The sequence below is a fragment of the Salmo trutta genome, chromosome 6 (genome assembly GCF_901001165.1).
Source record: "Salmo trutta chromosome 6, fSalTru1.1, whole genome shotgun sequence".
Classification (NCBI taxonomy): domain Eukaryota; kingdom Metazoa; phylum Chordata; class Actinopteri; order Salmoniformes; family Salmonidae; genus Salmo; species Salmo trutta.
Genome location: NC_042962.1, coordinates 53,541,527 through 53,561,768, shown reverse-complemented (window position 1 = coordinate 53,561,768; position 20,242 = coordinate 53,541,527). Strand labels below are relative to the sequence as shown.

Here is a 20,242-nt window from a genome sequence, read left to right as displayed (position 1 = left end):
AGACTGCTGTGTGTTATATAGACTGCTGTGCGTTATATAGACTGCTGTGCGTTATATAGACTGCTGTGCGTTATATAGACTGCTGTGCGTTATATAGACTGCTGCGCTATATAGACCACTGTGTTATATAGGCTGTTGTCTGTTGTGTTATATAGACTGCTGCGTTATATTGACTGCTGCATTATATAGACTGTATTATAGACTGTTGTGTTATATAGTAAATGTGCCCAATCTGGTCTTGGCACATGCGCTCTAGCCAACAGCTCACAGCTACAGTGGGGGTAAACTATCTACATAATGGATAACAGCTACAGTGGGGGTAAACTATCTACATAATGGATATTATGGATAACAGCTACAGAGGGGGTAAACTATCTACATAATGGATATTATGGATAACAGCTACAGAGGGGGTAAACTATCTACATAATGACATTATTATGGATAACAGCTACAGTGGGGGTAAACTATCTACATAATGACATTATTATGGATAACAGCTACAGTGGGGGTAAACTATCTACATAATGACATTATTATGGATAACAGCTACAGTGGGGGTAAACTATCTACATAATGACATTATTATGGATAACAGCTACAGTGGGGGTAAACTATCTACATAATGACATTATTATGGATAACAGCTACAGTGGGGGTAAACTATCTACATAATGACATTATTATGGATAACAGCTACAGTGGGGGTAAACTATCTACATTATGACATTATTATGGATAAGAGCGATTATTATTTTTATTTGTCAAATGGCCGCAAAGCATCGATCGTCATGTCACCAAAATAAGAATGTCAATATTTATTGGAAAGAAGCATCAAACTCATCACCTTGCACTTTCACCATCCTCTGAAGTTGATCATCATTTATTTCATCTGTAGCCTAATAAACTGCATACAGTACCTTCCCAAGTCATAGTGGGAGGACCACACAACATATTATCACGTGACTCCAAGTTTACTTCGATAGGATGGTTATTATATCAATATTTGTGCATAAAGGAGGGAAGGCATTAAGGGGGTCTGCCCACCCTACTGTACCTCCTTGCCTCCTCCTCCAAGTAAAATATTTAAATATTGATAATTTATTTGACCGAGACGCACGCCGACAGAAAGAATCATCAATCTCAGATAAAGCATCAGAGCGAGCGAAACAGCGCCCCTCTGTCTATGTATGTGTAGATCATGTATCTGATGCTGTCTGGACAAAAGGAGTATGACATGTCATACTTTATCTGGCCAGACAGTATCAGATACATGGGCTACATATAGTAAGACAGAGGGGCACTGTTTCACTTGCTAGTTTCAGCAGAGAGGAAGAGGCTCAGCGAGAGGGTTCACTCTCGCCAAAATCTGTCCTGAATAAGCCCGCAGTCTCCGGACAATTCTTGCACATTCATTGTTACATTGTGTGAATTGTTTGCCCTTTTGATTTTGATCAATACCCCATATAAAGGGGGTGGCCAAATAGCCCGTGGATCACCCCCAGCTCTTTTCTTCTTCAAAGCCATGTTGTTTTCTGTTGTTTTTTTATGCTAGGCTAGCTAGCTAGTTAGCTTCCACCTCTTCCGCCTGTTTTTGTCACGAGCTCTCATTGGCTATTGCTGATCACCGTTCTCAAAACTTGTGGTTGCACATCTCACACGACAAGAGCATTGCAGATTTTGTGCAGATAAAATCAAACATGTTTGAAAATATTGGGGCGTCTGAGACTGCTCAAAGACAAGATCGGTAGCCCTCAGATTGTGTCTTTGACCTACTCACATTAAACGTGCATCGCCCCGAGTAGACAACGACATGGGGATTTTGTCTCCAATTTCAAAAACTGGGTCTGGGACAGCTAAATCATGGCCAAAATCATGTAGTGTACACCTGGCTTAAGGCGAGAGCACCAACCTCTGCCATATGGACACATTGATACACGGTGGTCCACTGGCGGCTATAGAACTCAGAGATAGGCCTACTGCTGCATTGGCGTATAGACTATAACTTCTATCATCAACTAAAATAAGATAGATATGCCTAAACTGACAATTAAAACAGTCGAAAATATCCTGATGAAAATTCTGGTTCTTTCAATCACATTCATCTCTCTACTCCGCCTGTCTGCCTCCCTTTCTATCTGTCTTGACTTGAGATATTACTAGTGAAGTGCAACATTGTATCAAATATCTACTGGATCCAGCCAGAAGCTGTCCCTACAAAACGCTGAACATTATATCAACTAGCCTATTCCGGGCCCTCAGAGTTTCCTGCACCAGAGAGCTTGGGACAGACGTTTCTGCTGGATATATGGGATCATCAGATGATATTTGATATCAATATCTATGATATTTTGCATTATCACACCAAGGCTTGGTGATTGTCGAGTGTTGGAAAGATTTTTCAAATACTGAGGAACTATCATTTGCAATGGACGTTAAAAACAGACAATTTACAATGTGTAAAGTGGAGAAAAAATGACTGAGAAGCTCAGCGTATTAGTGGTGGACGTGGTGAGTTAAGACAATCAGAAATCCGACATTGCCAAACAGGCACTTTCCTACAGTTCCATGCAGCAGGCCAAGTAGGCCTACTTCTATGACTGCCCATACGAGCATGCTCCTCCAACGTTATCAGGACAGAGAAACCAGACACATGCTCATTGCTCACGGGAGCACTTCAAACAGAAGACAATGAAAAGATTGACAAAACTCATAATGGTTATGAAATAAACCAAAACTTGTTTCTCAAAAGTTTAGCAGGTTCTGAATTCTGCAAACAACGTTTCCACTCTGAGAATGAGAATAGTATATGACTCTAATTAATATGTGCATTAACAGTCATTAATGTAACCAAATGACGAGGGATTAACTAGGCCTACAGAGGCCTAGGACTACAGATGACATATGTAATGGGGAAGTGATAAAAAAATACAATCAAAGGGCAAACAAGTCACACAATGAAACAATGAATGGGCAAGAATTGGTAGGAGAGAGCTGAGTACATTCTGGAGAGAGACATGCCATGTCTTCACCACACACCCCTTCTCTTCTTCTTGTTGCAACATCAAAAATTATACTTTAGACACATTACCTTCACACATATTTTATATGCTTTTCACTGACAGCCACAACTCAATCAGATAGACATTTTTGTTGACATTTAACCTTTATTTAACAAGGCAAGAAGAAATTCTTATTTACAAAGACGGCCTACCGGAGAACAGTGGGTTAACTGCCTTTTTCAGGGGCTGAACGACAGATTTTTTCCTTGTCAGCTTGGGGATTCAATCCAGCAACCTTTCGGTTACTGGCCCAACGCTCTAACCACTAGGCTACCTGCCGCCCCAGACATATTGCCATGCCCGCTGCCCAAATTGTGGGATTCCAAAATAGGCTTACACTTATTCACTTGTGATTTGAAACAATCTACAGCTATTTTTTTTAAAGAAGCTATTGATCCTCTATGGCTAAGTCATGCTCTCTGGTGAAGTATTTTAATGATCCTCTGTGGCTAAGTCATGCTCTCTGGTGAAGTATTTTAATGATCCTCTGTAGCTAAGTCATGCTCTCTGGTGAAGTATTTTAATGATCCTCTGTGGCTAAGTCATGCTCTCTGGTGAAGTATTTTAATGATCCTCTGTTACTAAGTCATGCTCTCTGGTGAAGTATTTTAATGATCCTCTGTAGCTAAGTCATGCTCTCTGGTGAAGTATTTTAATGATGCTCTGTTACTAAGTCATGCTCTCTGGTGAAGTATTTTAATGATGCTCTGTTACTAAGTCATGCTCTCTGGTGAAGTATTTTAATGTTCTTATTTAGACAGGAGTAATTATATAACTGTGGCAAAACAATCTGTTCAGGCATGTGATCAGGTGCCACAAAGAGGGCCTTAGGAAAATTAAAATTGGCACAGAACAGGGCAGCACGGCTGGCCCTTAAATGTACACGGAGAGCTAACATTAATGATATGCATGTCAATCTCTCATGGCTCAAAGTGGAGGAGATTGACTTCATCATTAATTGTTTTTGTAAGAAGTGTTGACAAGCTGAATGCACTGAGCTGTTTTAAACTACTAGCTCACAGCTCAGACACCCATGCATACCCCACAAGACATGCCACCAGAGGTCTCTTCACAGTCCCCTAGTCCAGAACAGACTATGGGAGGCGCACAGTACTACATAGAGCCATGACCACATGGTACTCTATTCCACATCAGGTAACTGACACAAGTAGTAGAATCAGATTTTAAAAAACAAATAAAAATATCCCTTATGGAACAGCAGGTACCATGAAGAGACACACACACAGGTACAGACACACACATACACACACAAACTCTACACAGATGTACATTGTAATATTGTTGTATGGTGGTATTATACATTTGTATTGTAGATGTGTAGTGGTGTAATGTTATATGATGAACTGTTTTCTCTTTGTTTTCGTGTGTAATGTAAGTGCCTTAATGTGTTTGGACCCCAGGAAGAGTAGCTGCTGCCTTGGCATCCCTAGTAAATACTTTAGGGGAAGCCAGCCTCCTATATCTAGCCTATGGATCTGATGCTGTCTGGACAGAAATAGTATAACATGCCATACTCTTTTGGTCCAGACACAATCAGATACATTGTTTACACATACTGAGACAGAGGGGCGCTGTTTCGCTCGCTTGGATTCTTTATCTGAGATTGATGGGTCTTTCTGTCGGCGTGCGTCTCGGTCAAATAAATGATCAATATTTCAATATTTTATTTGGATGGCCCCCCTAAGGCTCGCCCATAAGGCCGGGCCTGCCATGATCACGCAGACCCTTCTGTAGGTTTTAGCCTTGGTTATGCCAGGATTCAACATCTGATAACTTCCTAACTTCCTGAAGTTGGCTCTGTGTGTAGCTAAGCGGAATTTGAAGGGTGGGGTCCGTAACGTAACCCACATAGACGTCGTTTAAAACCATTATTCAATAGGAAGAGCGTGTTTAGGCTATGTCCATCACTCCATAATGTCGTTTATGATTTCAGATTGCCATGTTCCTTATTTTCTTTGATATGAATCCCACTCTGCGGCTGCAGCGCAGTGTTCATAAGGCACGTGATCTTACATATACCCATTGTTCATGATAATCAAATATTATGATGTGATGTTGTAGGCTAGGCTATACAACTAGCACACAATAGCAAACAAGTAGCCTAACAAATATTAGGTAGGCCAAACGCTACGTTCGGCCCGCCAGTCGGTTCAACTTACCTTCGGAGACCACCGTTCGCACCAGATAAAGCCAGAAGCACAATCGGATAAGCGTTAGTTTGGACATATTTGTTAGTTCGTTCGTAAAAGTAAATTCACATGAGATATGCTAAAACACTGTGTGGTTAATAACCTAGCCTACCGAGGCTGTGAAAGTGAAAGTAAAATGTGGATTTTCGTTCCCCCCTCTGCCTTCCTCTGACGTCATGACCACTTGGTTGAAAATAACGTTCCATTTGACTTGTAAATAATGTTTCATAGCTGAAATACAATCACACTGTACACCAACACATTGTATTATGTTGATATGCTATAATAACTTTAATATAATTTTTTTCTAACCACGTCTGGAATGTTCCTTGCCCATACCTGGTCTCTGTCGCCTCCCTGTGTTTATAATTGGCTTCAATGTACAGAATGATATATTTTATCTAGAATTGATCGGGTCACTGTGCTATAATGTAACCAAAATATTGTAATAAATGTTATTAAGGTAACTTAATAACTATAGTTAATTAATAACTATAGTTAATTTAATTTTCCTCCTATCCACTGAGCCTACTGTATGAGGCATGCACACTAAAACATTCACACAATGAAATATTTTCTTATAAAATAATAAGTTTGTCATCTTGTCAACATTTCATTATAATTCACATTACTCAAAGTTTATAAAAATTATAGTAGCCTAGGCTAAACATGACAGCCCATACAGGATAATAATATGATACATAATAACCCGTAAGAGATTGAAAAAGAGAGAAGTTTACTGAAGAGAAACAAACCTTCCCTGTACAGAATCAAAATATTTATCAAACAAACTATATATTCAACAAGTGCTTTTCAACTGGCTTCTTCTGGTACAGAGTCTGTAGCTGTACTGGTCTCTGTTGGTACAGGATTTATCTATACTTCCCTGTGAAGTACACAGAGTATCTGAGCTACTCTTTATTGCTGTACATGCTGTATCTGAGCTGGTGTCTACTGGTCCAGAGGGTGCACCTGAACTGTATTTTACTGGAGTAGATAGTGAACCTACATGCTGTGGCTCTGAGACCAGCTGACAATCCTGGACTGCTTCTATCAGGAGTGTCTGTACTGTCTGACACTGACCTAGTGGGTCTCCTCAGACCTGATAGGCCAGGTGTTCCTCTCTCTCTGTCTACCTGACCACTGCTCCTCTGGGTTTCCATTGTATTCAACACACTTCCTTGTTCAACACCAATCTGATAGCCATGATAGTGTCTTATAGAGCAGAGTTTTCCAAATATTTTCACTCGGGCCCCCCTTGGGTCTTGATGTATGGGAATTCAGGATGGAGGTGTTTGTTTGGGAGGAGTTAGGTTCTTTCACCTCTATCTCTGACGCTCCATATTTGTCCTTTCTCTGTGGGGTTGGTGGAGACCTCTGACCGTCAGTCTGGCTGTTGAGTGTGCCTCTGCTGGATTGCTCCTCTTCCCTCCCTTCATCCTGTGTTTTCTCTTCCTTCCCCTCTCCATCTCTTCTACCCTCTTCCTCCCCCTCTCGTCTTCCCTCGTTCTCGTCATCTCCCCCCCGTCTCTGCATCATAATCTCAGACCACTGCCACATGTGACTCCTGGTCAGATCCATTCCCATAATCCTCTGTCCCTCCCCCACAGTGTATCCTGATTGTGGTTCAGGCTGTATCCATCTCTGGTATCCATCACTGGTATCCATCTCTGGTATCCATCTCTGGGCTTTGGAGGGGGTCAGATGAGCCTGTGACATAGCCTCCTCCCCTCCCTCACTCTCTTCCTTCACTTCCCTCTCTCTTTCTCCCTCTCTGTTTCCAGATACCTTAGTCAGTGTCCTCACCTGAGATCTAGGCTGGAAGGCATTGGAATTCCGGCCCTGATTCTGGTCATTTCGTTTGAGCAGGCTATTACTCACAACATCACCTGTGTTATCAGTAGATCCTGCCTCATCTAGTAATGGCTGCTTCTCTCCCTCACTCTCTCTGGATATCACAGCCTTGCTGGTGTGGGTCATCTGGTTATACTTAACAAAAAGGGGTAAAGGGGAAAGGGGGATACCTAGTCAGTTGTACAACTGAATACATTCAACTGAAATGTGACTTCCGCAATTAATCGTCATCCACGTGTTCGGCGCCCGGGGAACAGTGGGTAAACTACCTTGCTCAGGGGTAGAATGACATAAGGCCCAAGGAGGTGTGGTATATGGCTAGTATACCATGACTAAGGGCTGTTCAAAATCTGAATATTTTGTTGACCTGGAATCATTCTTTGATCCTGAGATAGCTAGAGATACAATTGTTTATATGAAAAATACATTTCCATCAAACTTCAAGGAGGAGACTCAAATAATGAAACATTTATGGTAATATTTACAGTAAAGACATGGGCTTACCTTTGGAACACTTCCAGCAGATGAGACAGGCCACTACACATGGATGAATAGCCAATAGATCAGAAGCCAAGGCACCAATCACAGCACCAGCTATTAGGGGGACATTGGAAACATGCAAATACAGAAATATTTGGAGATGGTCAGACAGACAACAACATATGTTGTTGATGTCGCCCATATCTGCTTATACTATCTCTTGTTTAGCTGTGGCCTTTCAGTCGTTGCTGTTGTAGGTCTGTGTCTTCTCACTGACTGGGTTCCTGGCCTCACAGGTGTAGCTGTCTGTCTGACTCTGGGGATGTGATGTTGTATTGCTGTCTAGTCTGCTCCTGGCTCCACATCTCCTCCTGGTGGTCAGACCAAGACCAGCAGTACACCACCAGCGGACCCTTAGCACTGCATTGAACAGTTGCCACGGTACCGTTCAATTTACAGGTGAAGTCAGGTTGTGATACTGGGTCTGTGGATGGAAATGGAGGAGTATGTCACATAGCAGAGAACACGTGGTGGTGCACACTCACTGTACACACACACACACACACTGTACACACTCACACACAGTACACCCCCCCCCCACACACACTCACTGTACACACACACACACACACACTGTACACACTCACACACTCTTTCTCTCGCTCTTTCTTTACAATCTGTTTGTGTTCTCTGTCTTTCTTTCACATTCGTTACAATCTGTTTGTGTTCTCTGTTTCTCTCTCTCTTTTAATCTCTATTAGGCTGTGTTTAAAAAAAGGTTTTGTTGGAGTTACAGAAATAAGTCATTGTGGTTTAGGGACTGCCTCTGTAAATCTAGGAGAGACAAAGTTGTGAAAAATTATTGTGAAGCACACACACACACACACACACACACACACACACACACACACACACACACACACACACACACACACACACACACACACACACAGCAATACTGCAAGCAAAGGAACCAACATGCACACACACACATACCGTACACATATGCTGTTGAACTGTTTTCATCAATCCACTGATTCTCAGCTCTCCAGTAGCCTGGTCCAGGGTTGTGCCGCTTTCAAAGCCACCATAGGTGTACAGCCCAAAATCCTTGTCCCACTCTGCCGCCTTGTTCAAGCCATGCTTCCATAGGATGCATGTGATGGGGTCAGGTATAGTGGACTTGTCCGGAGTCAACACAAGAAACTCTCCCACTTTTCTGTAGAGCTGTTCATCTGGAACACCAGGCATCATATATGTGAAAGTGAACTAGTTAACACTCTAAATGGGCCTACATAGCCCTATTGACATTGAACGTGATACAGTTGAAGTCGGAAGTTTGCATACACTTAGGTTGGAGTCATTAAAACTCGTTTTTCAACCACTCCACAAATGTCTTGTTAACAAACTATAGTTTGGCAAGTCGGTTAGGACATCTACTTTGTGCATGACACAAGTAATTTTTCCAACAATTGTTTACAGATTATTTCACTAATAATTCACTGTATCACAATTCCAGTGGGTCAGAAGATTACATACACCAGTTGACTGTGCCTTTAAACAGCTTGGATAATTCCAGAAAATTATGTCATGGCTTTAAGAGCTTCTGATAGGCTAATTGACATCATTTGAGGCAATTGGAGGTGTACCTGTGGATGTATTTCATGGCCTACCTTCAAACTCAGTGCCTCTTTGCTTGACATCATGAGAAAATCAAAAGAAATCAGCCAAGACCTCTGAAAAAATTATAGACCTCCACAAGTCTGGTTCATCCTTGGGAGCAATTTCCAAATGCCTGAAGGTACCACGTTCATCTGTACAAATAATAGTATGCAAGTATAAACACCATAGGACCACGCAGCCATCATACCGCTCAGGAAGGAGATGCGTTCTGTCTCCTAGAGATGAACGTACTTTGGTGTGAAAAGTGCAAATCAATCCCAGAACAGCAGCAAAGGACCTTGTGAAGATGCTGGAGGAAACAGGTACAAAAGTGTCTATATCCACAGTAAAACGAGTCCTATATTGACATAACCTGTTTCCTCCATAGCCGCTCAGCAAGGAAGAAGCCACTGCTCCATAACCGCCATAAAAAAGCCAGACTACGGCTGGACATGGAGACAAAGATCATACTTTTTGGAGAAATGTCCACTGGTCTGATGAAACAAAAATAGAACTGTTTGGACATAATGACCATTGTTATGTTTGGAGGAAAAAGTTGGAGGCTTGCAAGCCAAAGAACACCATCCCAACCGTGAAGCACGGGGGTGGCAGCATCATGTTGTGGGGGTGCTTTGCTGCAGGAGGGACTGGTGCAGTTTACAAAATGATGGCATCATGAGGGAGGGAAATTATGTGGATATAATGACGCAACATCTCAAGACATCAGTCAGGAAGCTAAAGCTTGGTCGCAAATGGGTCTTCCAAATGGACAATGACCCTAAACATACTTCATAAAGTTGTGGCAAAATGGCTTAAGGACAACAAAGTCAAGGTATTGGAGTGGGTATCACAAAGCCCTTTCCTCAATCCTATAGAAAATTTGTGGGCAGAACTGAAAAAGCGTGTGCGAGCAAGGAGGCCTACAAACCTGACTCGGTTACACTAGCTATGTCAGGAGGAATGGGCCAAAATTCACCCAACTTATTGTGGGAAGCTTGTGGAAGGCTACCCGAAATGTTTGACCCAAAGTTCAACAATTTAAAGGCAATGCTACCAAATACTAATTGAATGTATGTAAACTTCTGACCCACTGGGAATGTGATGAAAGAAATAAAAGCTGAAATAAATCATTCTCTCTACTATTATTGAATTTTAAAATTCTCGAAATAAAGTGGTGATCCTAACTGACCTAAGACAGGTCAGACCTAAAACAGGTCAGACCTAAGACAATTTTTACTAAGATTAAATGTCAGGAATTGTGGAAAACTGAGTTTAAATGTAAACTTCTGACTTCAACTGTACATATTAACCACAATAACCATAATAACAGTTGTCACTTTACATGTATGTGGGAATTATTTTATGTGTGGTTTATGTATAGCCCTTAAAATAAACTGATGCCAAAATAAAGGGGATAAGTGAGGGTTACCATGTACAATTTCAGCTGTTAAAATCTCTTTCCTTGCCAATAGAATAGGCCTATAATATGTCATCATTGGGAAGCAGAAGTGGAAACCCCAAGGGTTGGGGAGTAACTGATTACATGTAACCTACCCAACCCTGGAAACCCCCGATTTCTTATGCTAAAGCCACCCCCCCCACACACACACACAGCTAAAATGTACCATCCTTTTATTGACCTGCAAATAGGTCTGCAGTCACATATTCCAGTTATGGGGTGCGGTCGATATTGAAAACGTAGCCTACTTGTGCGAACATGGCTTATTATTTACTATCCGTTTTGTAACATTGTATTTTATTGACTTGTGATATCCTTGTTTGTAATCAGCACACATAACAGACCAGTATCTTGTAATAAACACGAATGCATCTTTAAAATAAGAGTTTCGCGCCACCGAGACAACAGCCTGTGCAACAGAATAACCTAAATTATGAAACTGCGCAACGTATCGTTTCCGTGAAAAAGACGCTCAAAAGTGAGCCTTTTCTTAGAAGTCATTTTGCTAGTTTGTTTGTAGCTATTGACAACAAAACAGTCGTGTAGTATGTTGACTCACTGTGGCTATGTCTTTAGCCTGCCTACCTAGCAGACATGACATGATGTAAAAGTGAAAGTAAAACTTTAATGTGCCTGTTGAGCCACTCGATTGAAAACAATATGTTGGATTTAACATCAAATCAAATGTTATTGGTCACATACATGTGTTTAGCAGATGTTATTGCGGGTGTAACGAAATGCTTGTGTTTCTAGCTCCAACAGTGCAGTAATATCTAACAAGTAATATCTAACAATTTCACAACATATACTAATACACACAAATCTAAGAAAAGGAACGAAATTAGAATATATAAATAAATGGATGAGCAATGTCAGAACGGCATAGACTAAGATACAGTAGAATAGTATAGAATACAGTATATACATATGAGATGAGTAATGCAAGATATGTAAACATTATTAAAGTGACTAGTGTTCCATTTATTAAAGTGGCCAGTGGTTACAAGTCTATGAATATAGGCAGCATCCTCTATGTGCTAGCGATGGCTATTTAGCAGTCTGATGGCCTTGAGATAGAAGCTGTTTTTGATGCACCTGTACTGACCTCGTCATCTGGATGATAGCGGGGTGAGCAGGCAGTGGCTCGGGTGGTTGAGGTCCTTGATGATCTTTTTGGCTGTTCTGTGACATCAGGTGCTGTAGGTGTCCTGGAGGGCAGGTAGTTTGCCTCCGGTGATACGATGGGCAGACCGCACCACCCTCTGGAGAGCCCTGCAGTGGCGGGCGGTGCAGTTGCCGTACCGAGTGGTGATAAGCCTGACAGGAAACTCTCAATTGTGCATCTGTAAAAGTTTGTGAGGGTTTTAGGTGCCAAGCCAAATTTCTTCAGCCTCCTGAGGTTGAAGAGGCGCTGTTGCACCTTCTTCACCACACTGTCTGTGTGGGTGGACCATTTCAGTTTGTCAGGGATGTGTACGCTGAGGAACTTGAAGCTTTCCACCTTCTCCACGGCGGTCCCGTCGATGTGGATAGGGGGGTGCTCCCTCTACTGTTTCCTGAAGTCCACGATCATCTCTTTTGTTTTGTTGACGCTGAGTGAGATTTAATTTTCCTGGCCACACACTCCCAGAGCCCTCACCTCCTCTCTGTAGGCAGTCTCGTCATTGTTGGTAATCAAGCCCACTACTGTTGTGTCATCTGCAAACTTGAGGATTGAGTTGGAGGCGTGCATGGCCACACAGTCATGGGTGAACAGGGAGTACAGAGGGGCTGAGCACGCACCCTTGTGGGGCCCCATGTTGAGGATCAGCCAAGTGGAGGGGTTGTTTCCTACCATCACCACCTGGGGGCAGCCCGTCAGGAAGTCCAGGACCCAGTTGCACAGGACGGGGTTCAGAACCAGGACCTCAAGCTTAATGATGAGCTTGGAGGGTACTATGGTGTTGAATGCTGAGATATAGTCAATGAACAGCATTCTTACATAGTTATTCCTTTTGTCCAGATGGGATAGGGCAGTGTGCAGTGTGATGGCTATTGCATCGTCTGTGGATCTATTGTGGCGATAAGCAAATTGAAGTGGGTCTAGGGTGACAGGTAAAGTGGAGGTGATATGATCCTTGACTAGTCTCTCAAAGCACTTCATGATGACAGAAGTAAGTGCTACGGGGCGATAGTCATTTAGTTCAGTTAACTTTGCTTTCTTGGGTACAGGAACAATGGTGGCCATCCTGAAGCATGTAGGGACAGCAGACTGGGATAGGGAGAGATTGAATATGTCTGTAAACACACCAGCCAGCTGGTCTGCGCATGTTCTGAGGACGCGGCTAGGGATGCTGTCTGGGCCTGCCGCCTTGCGAGGGTTAACACGCTTAAATGTCTTACTCAGGAGAGCCCACAATCCTTGGTAGCAGGCTGCGTTGGTGGCACTGTGTTACCTTCAAAGAGAGCGAAGAAGGTGTTTAGCTTATCTGGTAGCAAGACGTTGGTGTCCACAACGTGGCTGGTTTTCTTTTTGTAGTCCACGATTGTCTGTAGACCCTGCCACATACATCTCGTGTCTGAGCCATTGAATTGCTACTCCACTTTGTCTCTATACTGATGTTTTGCCTGTTTGATTGCCTTTCCAGAGGGAATAGTTACATTGTTTGTATTCTGACATATTCCCAGTCACCTTGTTATGGTTAAATTCGGTGGTTCGCGCTTTCAGTTTTGCTTGAATGCTGCCATCTATCCACGATTTCTGGTTAGGGAATGTTTTAATAGTCACAGTGGGTACAACATCTCCTATACACTTCCTGATAAACTCAGTCACTGTATCAGTGTATAGGTCTATATTATTCTCTGAAGCTACTCGGAGCATATCCCAGTCTGCGTGATCAGAACAATCTTGAAGTGTGGATTCCGATTGGTCAGACCAGCGTTAAATAGTCCTTAGCATGGGTACTTCCTGTTTGAGATCTGCCTATAGGAAGGGAGGAGCAAAATAGAGTCGTGGTCAGATTTGCCGAAAGGAGGGTGTGGGAGGGTCTTGAAGGTCTTCCGGAAGTTGGAGTAACAGTGGTTGTGTCTTAGCAATGCAAGTACTACAGTCAATGTGTTGGTAGAATTTCAGCATCCTTTTCCTCAAATTTGCTTTGTTAAAATCTCCAGCTACAATAAATGCAGCCTCAGGATATGTGGTTTCCAGTTTGCATTAAGTCCAGTGAAGTTCTTTGAGGGCCGTCGTGGTATTGGTTTGAGGGGGATATACACGGCCCTGACTATAACCGAAGAAAATTATCTTGGGAGAGAATATGGTCGGCATTTGATGGTGAGGTATTGTAGGTCGAGTGAACAAAAGGACTTGAGTTTCTGTGTGTTATCACAGTTACACCATGAGTCGTTGTTCATGAATCATACACCCCTTCCCTTATTCTTCCCGGAGAGATATCTATTCCTGTTTGCGTGATGTACTGATAACCCGTCTGGCTGGATCGACTTAGTCAGTATATCCCAAGAGAGCCATGTTTCAGTGAAACAGAGTATGTTACAATCCCTGATATCTCTCTGGAAAGATACTCTCGCTCTGAGCTCGTCAACTTTATTATCCAAAGACTGAACATTAGCGAGTAATATACTCGGAACTGGTGGGTGGTGTGTGCGCCTCCTAGGTCGGACTAGAATACCACTCCGAGTACCTCTCCTTCGCCGGCGTTGTTTTGGGTCGGCTTCTGGAATCAGTTCAATTGCCCTGGGGGGTACAAACGAAGGATCCGCTTCGGGAAAGTCGTATACCTGGTATGATGCTGGTAGTGCTAGTGAGTTACCGCCGCTCTGATATCCAGTAGTTCTTCCCGGCTGTATGTAATAACACAAAAACAATTCTGGACTAACAATGTAAGAAATAATACATAAAAAAACAAAATACTGTAAAGTTTCCTAAGAGCTGGAAGCGAAGCAGCCCTCTTTGTTGACGCCATCTTTAGCCTATGACAAAGGCAAAATAACCTAGCTAGCAACTTCAAATCAATAAAATATCTATCAAAGGCTAAACATATGTTTGACAAAGTAATTACGATAAATTTTACTCATCAACTCAGATGAGTCTATACCATACTGTGCAGTTGTTTGGCAACTTCCTGTGCCATATGGTAGGTGGTGCATCTAACCTCCTGCCTGTAGCAGTACTTGTTTATTTCATCACAAAAATTGCCCGCTACAGTGTTTTACACAGAATATTTTTTAATTTTTCAAGATAAAATATTTATTACATACATTAACACATCACACACACACACAATACAGTATACACAACACATACATATTACAATTAATATAAAACAGGGGGATGTACAACTGCACAAAATTATATTTGCATGCAGGTTAAAAGCACTGTGTTGTGATACAACATTTTTATGTCAATATAATCATACAAATGATAGATTTTTTCCAAAAGATTGATTGACACAAATTGTCATGGAAAAATAATATATTACATTTTGATTGCCAAAGTTGATTGTTGACTACGTGGGAGTATGAAAAGCACGCAGAGCAACAACAAAAACCTTAATTTCCCCTCTACTGTATGGCCAGATTGCTAGCAAGAATGACAAGAAACTGCCATGTGGGGAATCATAAGTGGCTCGTTTCAGCTCGTTTCATCTTGTTCTTCATACCATGTCTTGTTTTAGAGGTGTTTTGACTCATGTCTACGCTAATATGGCTAAAATTCACTAGCTAGCTAACCAAGAACTGTAAAGATGTATTTGAGAGAAAACAAGTGCTCATTGTGAAAATATATTTATGTTTTCTATAATCATTGGAGACTAAATAAAGCTTACATGTTGTCAGCAATCTAAGCCAATCCAATCTGTTTGCCTCATACTTGTGGATGTGTCGATTTGTTGCTAAACAACCAACCCCGCTATAGCGCCAAAACATTATCACCGCATATTGGCTCTGCTTGAACTCCCCTGCCAATGCATTGTTGTTCTTCTCAGACAATCTTTTACAATTATATTTCAACATTTGAGGTAGGCTACATGATCACACCGGTAATAGATCAGTTGTTGTATTACTTGAGGCACGGCTGAGTGAGCATACATTTAAATTAGCTTTTTTATTTTACTGGGCTGATTTCACTGGTCATCCCCAAAGCCAACACTTCCTTTGGCCACCTTTCCTTCCAGTTCTCTGCTGCCAATGACTGGAACGAATTGCAAAAATTACTGAAGCTGGAGACTTATCTCCCTCTCTAACTTTAAGCATCAGCTGTCAGAACTGCTTACCGATCACTGTACCTGTACACAGCCAATCTGTAAATAGCACACCCAACTACCTCATCCCCATGTTGTTATTTTTCCTCTTGCTCTTTTGCACCCCAGTATCTTTACTTGCACATCATCATCTTCACATCTCACTCCAGTGTTAATGCTAAACTGTAATTATTTCGCCTCTGTGGCCTATTTATTGCCTTACCTCCCTACTCTTCTACATTTGCACACACTGTACATAGTTTTTTCTATTGTGTTATTGACTGTACGTTTGTTTATGTGTAACTCTGTGTTGTTGTTTTTGTCGCACAGCTTTGTTTTATCTTGGCCAGGTCCCAGTTGTAAATAAGAACTTGTTCTCAACTGGCCTACCTGGTTAAATAAAGGTGAAATAAAAAAAAATGGAGCCTGCAGCTGATCAGTCTCAGCGGAGGTAGAGGGAAGCAGCCTGATCCGGGTCCGCCTTTCAAAGTCCCTCCACTCTCTCTTTCCTCCGCTGTTTGGATGTTAAATGACGAGATAGTCATTGATGCGAATAGCCACTCTTGTTCAGCACATTGCAATACGTCCTGGGTATATCAAGCACACTGATTGAAAAAACACTGGTGTTGCAATAATTAACATTTACCAACAGACAGCATCAACGTGCCATTTTACACCCATAACATCAGTTGACACTGACCAAAATGGACACCATCTTCCAGTTGATGGCGAAACTCGAGTCGCACCATATTATTTCTGCACAAATTCATGTTGTTACTCCTATATGACCAGAGAAACTGAAATATTAGTTATTAAAATGACCCATTTCATGCCTTAACTGTTGAGTAGAAAGTGCCCCCCCCCCACCCAGGAAGACAGAGTTTGTACCTTCGTACAAATGAAATGGTTCAAAATGGGAACACATTTGGCCTACAGCGCCAGAGGAATAAAAATAAGGAACTCGTTTCAGAATTTAGAATTTTTATTTGTAATGCGCCAATTGACTTATCATAGATTTCATAATTCGAACTTGTATTTCATGATTTGAAACTGAATATTCATTTAGTTGTAAAATTATATTTCTATTTAATTAAATATTTAAATTGAATATTTATATATTCAGTTTCAGTATGGTAGATATTTCATTTATTGTTTCTGCATCAAATTTACAAACTATTATTTCAAGTTGATCAAAGTTTCATATATTAAACTTCTCAGATGCATTCAAATTCAGTTCTCTAAATTCAGATTAAAAACCAGAGACAACAACCTGTTACTTTGCCAGCCAGGAAAAGTAGAGGATGACAGATAGAATAAAACAGATAGGGATATGTATGTTGGTGATGGCTGAACCCGGCCCTATATGGACCTTCCTCTGTATTGCTTTCACCAATCAAGTATGGAAAAAATACATTCTTAAGACAAAGTGCTGAAACAGAATTGGTGTTCAGATGTGTACATGGACAACATAAGCATTCAGTCAACACAAGTACAGGTTTTTGCATGTGCCAAGACTCCATTTTAGAACAGTCTTGGTCCAGTCCCAAAATAAATTCATGGGAGCTGGTCTTAATTCATAACATCTTCTGTAACAGAATTACATGAGACATACCAGTAACAGAACTAAAACCTGGGATATACCAGGTTAGTGGTCTTGACCACCAAATGTTCTTATGTTCCAATCTGGTGGTAACTAGTGTTACCCCTTACTATGGTCCATAATTGGTCCATCACAGACTGATGTAGATATATTTGAGAAAAAATGTCCTAATATTCAGGTGACAAAATTCTATTGTGAAAACATATATAAACACACACCTGAGGGTAATTTGACGAAGACAAACATTGTTTGTCAAAATAAAATATTAATGCATAAACATGCAAATCAATTTATAACATTTTTGACATGCGTTTTTCTGGATATTTTTGTTGTTATTCTGTCTCTCACTGTTCAAATAAACCTACCATTAAAATGATCGACTTATCCTTTCTTTGTCAGTGGGCAAACGTACAAAATCAGCAGGGGATCAAATACTTTCCCCCCCCACTGTATAGGTCCTGGATGGCAGGAAGCTTGGCCTCAGTGATGTACTGGCCCGTACGCACTACCCTCTGTAGCGCCTTTCGGTCAGATGCCGAGCAGTTGCCATATCAGGCGGTGATGCAACCGGTCTTGCTCTCATTGAGGGAGAGGTTGTTATCCTGGCACCACACTGCCAGGTCTCTGACGACCTCCCTATAGGCTGTCTCATTGTTTGGTGATCAGGCCTACCACTGTTGTGTCGTCAGCAAACTTAATGGTGGTGTTGGAGTCGTGCATGGCCACGCAGTCATGGGTGAACAGGGAGTACAGGAGGGGACTAAGTACACATCCCTGAGGGGCCCCAGTGTTGAGGATCAGCGTGGCAGATGTGTTGTTGCCTACTCTTACCACCTGGGAGCGGCCTGTCAGGAAGTCCAGTTGCAGAGGGAGGTGTTTAGTCCCAGCGTCCTTAACTTAGTGATGAGCTTTGTGGGCACTATGGTGTTGAACGCTGAGCTGTAGTCAATTGTCTGTGACCATTGATGTTTAGCATTTAAGAATCAGTCAGTTACAGGAATCAAATCATCAAGACAAATATGGTTGGAGTTCACCGTAACTGCCAGCTAAACTATCTGCTTAAGTTTCATACAAACCTCCATTCTCCTGCCCTTTTCCCAGGTTTGTCTGCGTCCTCTTCCCCTGTTTTGTGGTTGATCGTTAGTGGAACCGTAATCTCTGCAGAATCACACAGAAGGAAAACATCAACTACAGCCTCTCTCCTACTGCATCAAATGCTACTTAAGAAGTTACTTCTGCTTTATACAGTCTTAAATTAACTGGATGACTTGTCTTGTTCTGGCTGGACTCCATCACTGTCCTTAACTGAGAAGAAGAGAGAAGTTGAGCTTAGCATTCTCATACACAGGCCGTATTAGTATTGGTTGTGTTTACTTCTGGATGACAATAAAAAGGATGCTAAGTGGCAGAACTCCAGTCTAATGACACTGTCTTCTTACCCTCAGGCTTGGACTCATCTTTATGACTGTTGGATCCACTGGCTTCAGCTGCTAATGAGAACAGAAGGACAAACTTTCTCTAATCAGATCATTTTGAAAGAAACACTCCTATACTTCAATGCATTCAGTTGTACAACTGACTAGGTATCCCCCTTTCCCAATACAGTGTTATATTTAACTTTTAAGAATCTGTCAATTACAGCAGTGTTTCCCCTAGGATTGGTCATTCAACATTGGTTTATAGCTAACAGAGTAGAAAAGGTTCCTTGAATTTAGGATGTAGAGTTGAAGTCGGAAGTTTACATACACTTATGTTGGAGTCATTAAAACTCATTTTTCAACCACTCCACAAATTTCTTGTTAACAAACTATTGTTTTGGCAAGTCGGTTAGGACATTACTTTGTGCATGACAAGTAATTTTTCCAACAATTGTTTACAGACAGATTATTTCACTGTATCACAATTCCAGTGGGTCAGAAGTTTACATACACTAAGTTGACTGTGCCTTTAAACTGCTTGGAAAATTCCAGAAAATGATGTCATGGCTTTAGAAGCTTCTGATAGGCTAATTGACATCATTTGAGTCAATTGAAGGTGTACCTGTGGATGTATTTCAAGGCCTACCTTCAAACTCAGTGCCGCTTTGCTTGACATCATGGGAAAATCAAAAAAAATCCGCTAAGACCTCAGAAGAAAAATTGTAGACCTCCCCATGTCTGGTTCATCTTTGGGAGCAATTTCCAAACGCCTGAAGGTACCACGTTCATCTGTACGAACAATAGTACGCAAGTATAAAAACCATGGGACCACGCAGCCCTCATACCGCTGAGGAAGGAGATGTGTTCTGTCTCCTAGAGATGAACGTACTTTGGTGCGAAAAGTGCAAATCAATCCCAGAACAGCAGCAAAAGACCTTGTGAAGATGCTGGAGGAAACAGGTAGAAAAGTATCTATATCCACAGTAAAACGAGTCCTATATCGACATAACCTGAAAGGCCGCTCAGCAAAACTGCTCCTAAACCGGCATAAAAAAGCCAGACTACGGTTTGCAACTGCACATGGGGAAAAAGATCATACCTTTTGGAGAAATGTCCTCTGGTCTGATGAAACTAAAATATGACTGTTTGGCCATAATGACCATCGTTATGTTTGGAGGAAAAAGGGGGAGGCTTGCAAGCCGAAGAACAGGGTGGCAGCATCATGTGGTGGGGGTGCTTTGCTGCAGGAGGGACTGCTGCACT

At 41.7% G+C, this 20,242-nt stretch overlaps 1 protein-coding gene across 5 annotated transcripts in view; it reads right to left on the bottom strand.

Moving 5' to 3' along the window:
- Positions 1-20,242, bottom strand: part of LOC115196278 (uncharacterized) — a 151,218-nt gene that overhangs the window by 16,097 nt on the left and 114,879 nt on the right. The window contains exon 1 of one of the 5 annotated variants that reach the window (XM_029756953.1): positions 5,243-5,428. The exons of the other annotated variants lie outside the window; for them this stretch is intronic. Coding sequence (XP_029612813.1) covers positions 5,243-5,309 — 67 coding nt within the window. The 5' untranslated portion in view covers positions 5,310-5,428. Of the gene's footprint in view, positions 1-5,242; positions 5,429-20,242 lie in introns of those variants that run through there. 5 annotated transcript variants of the gene reach the window in all.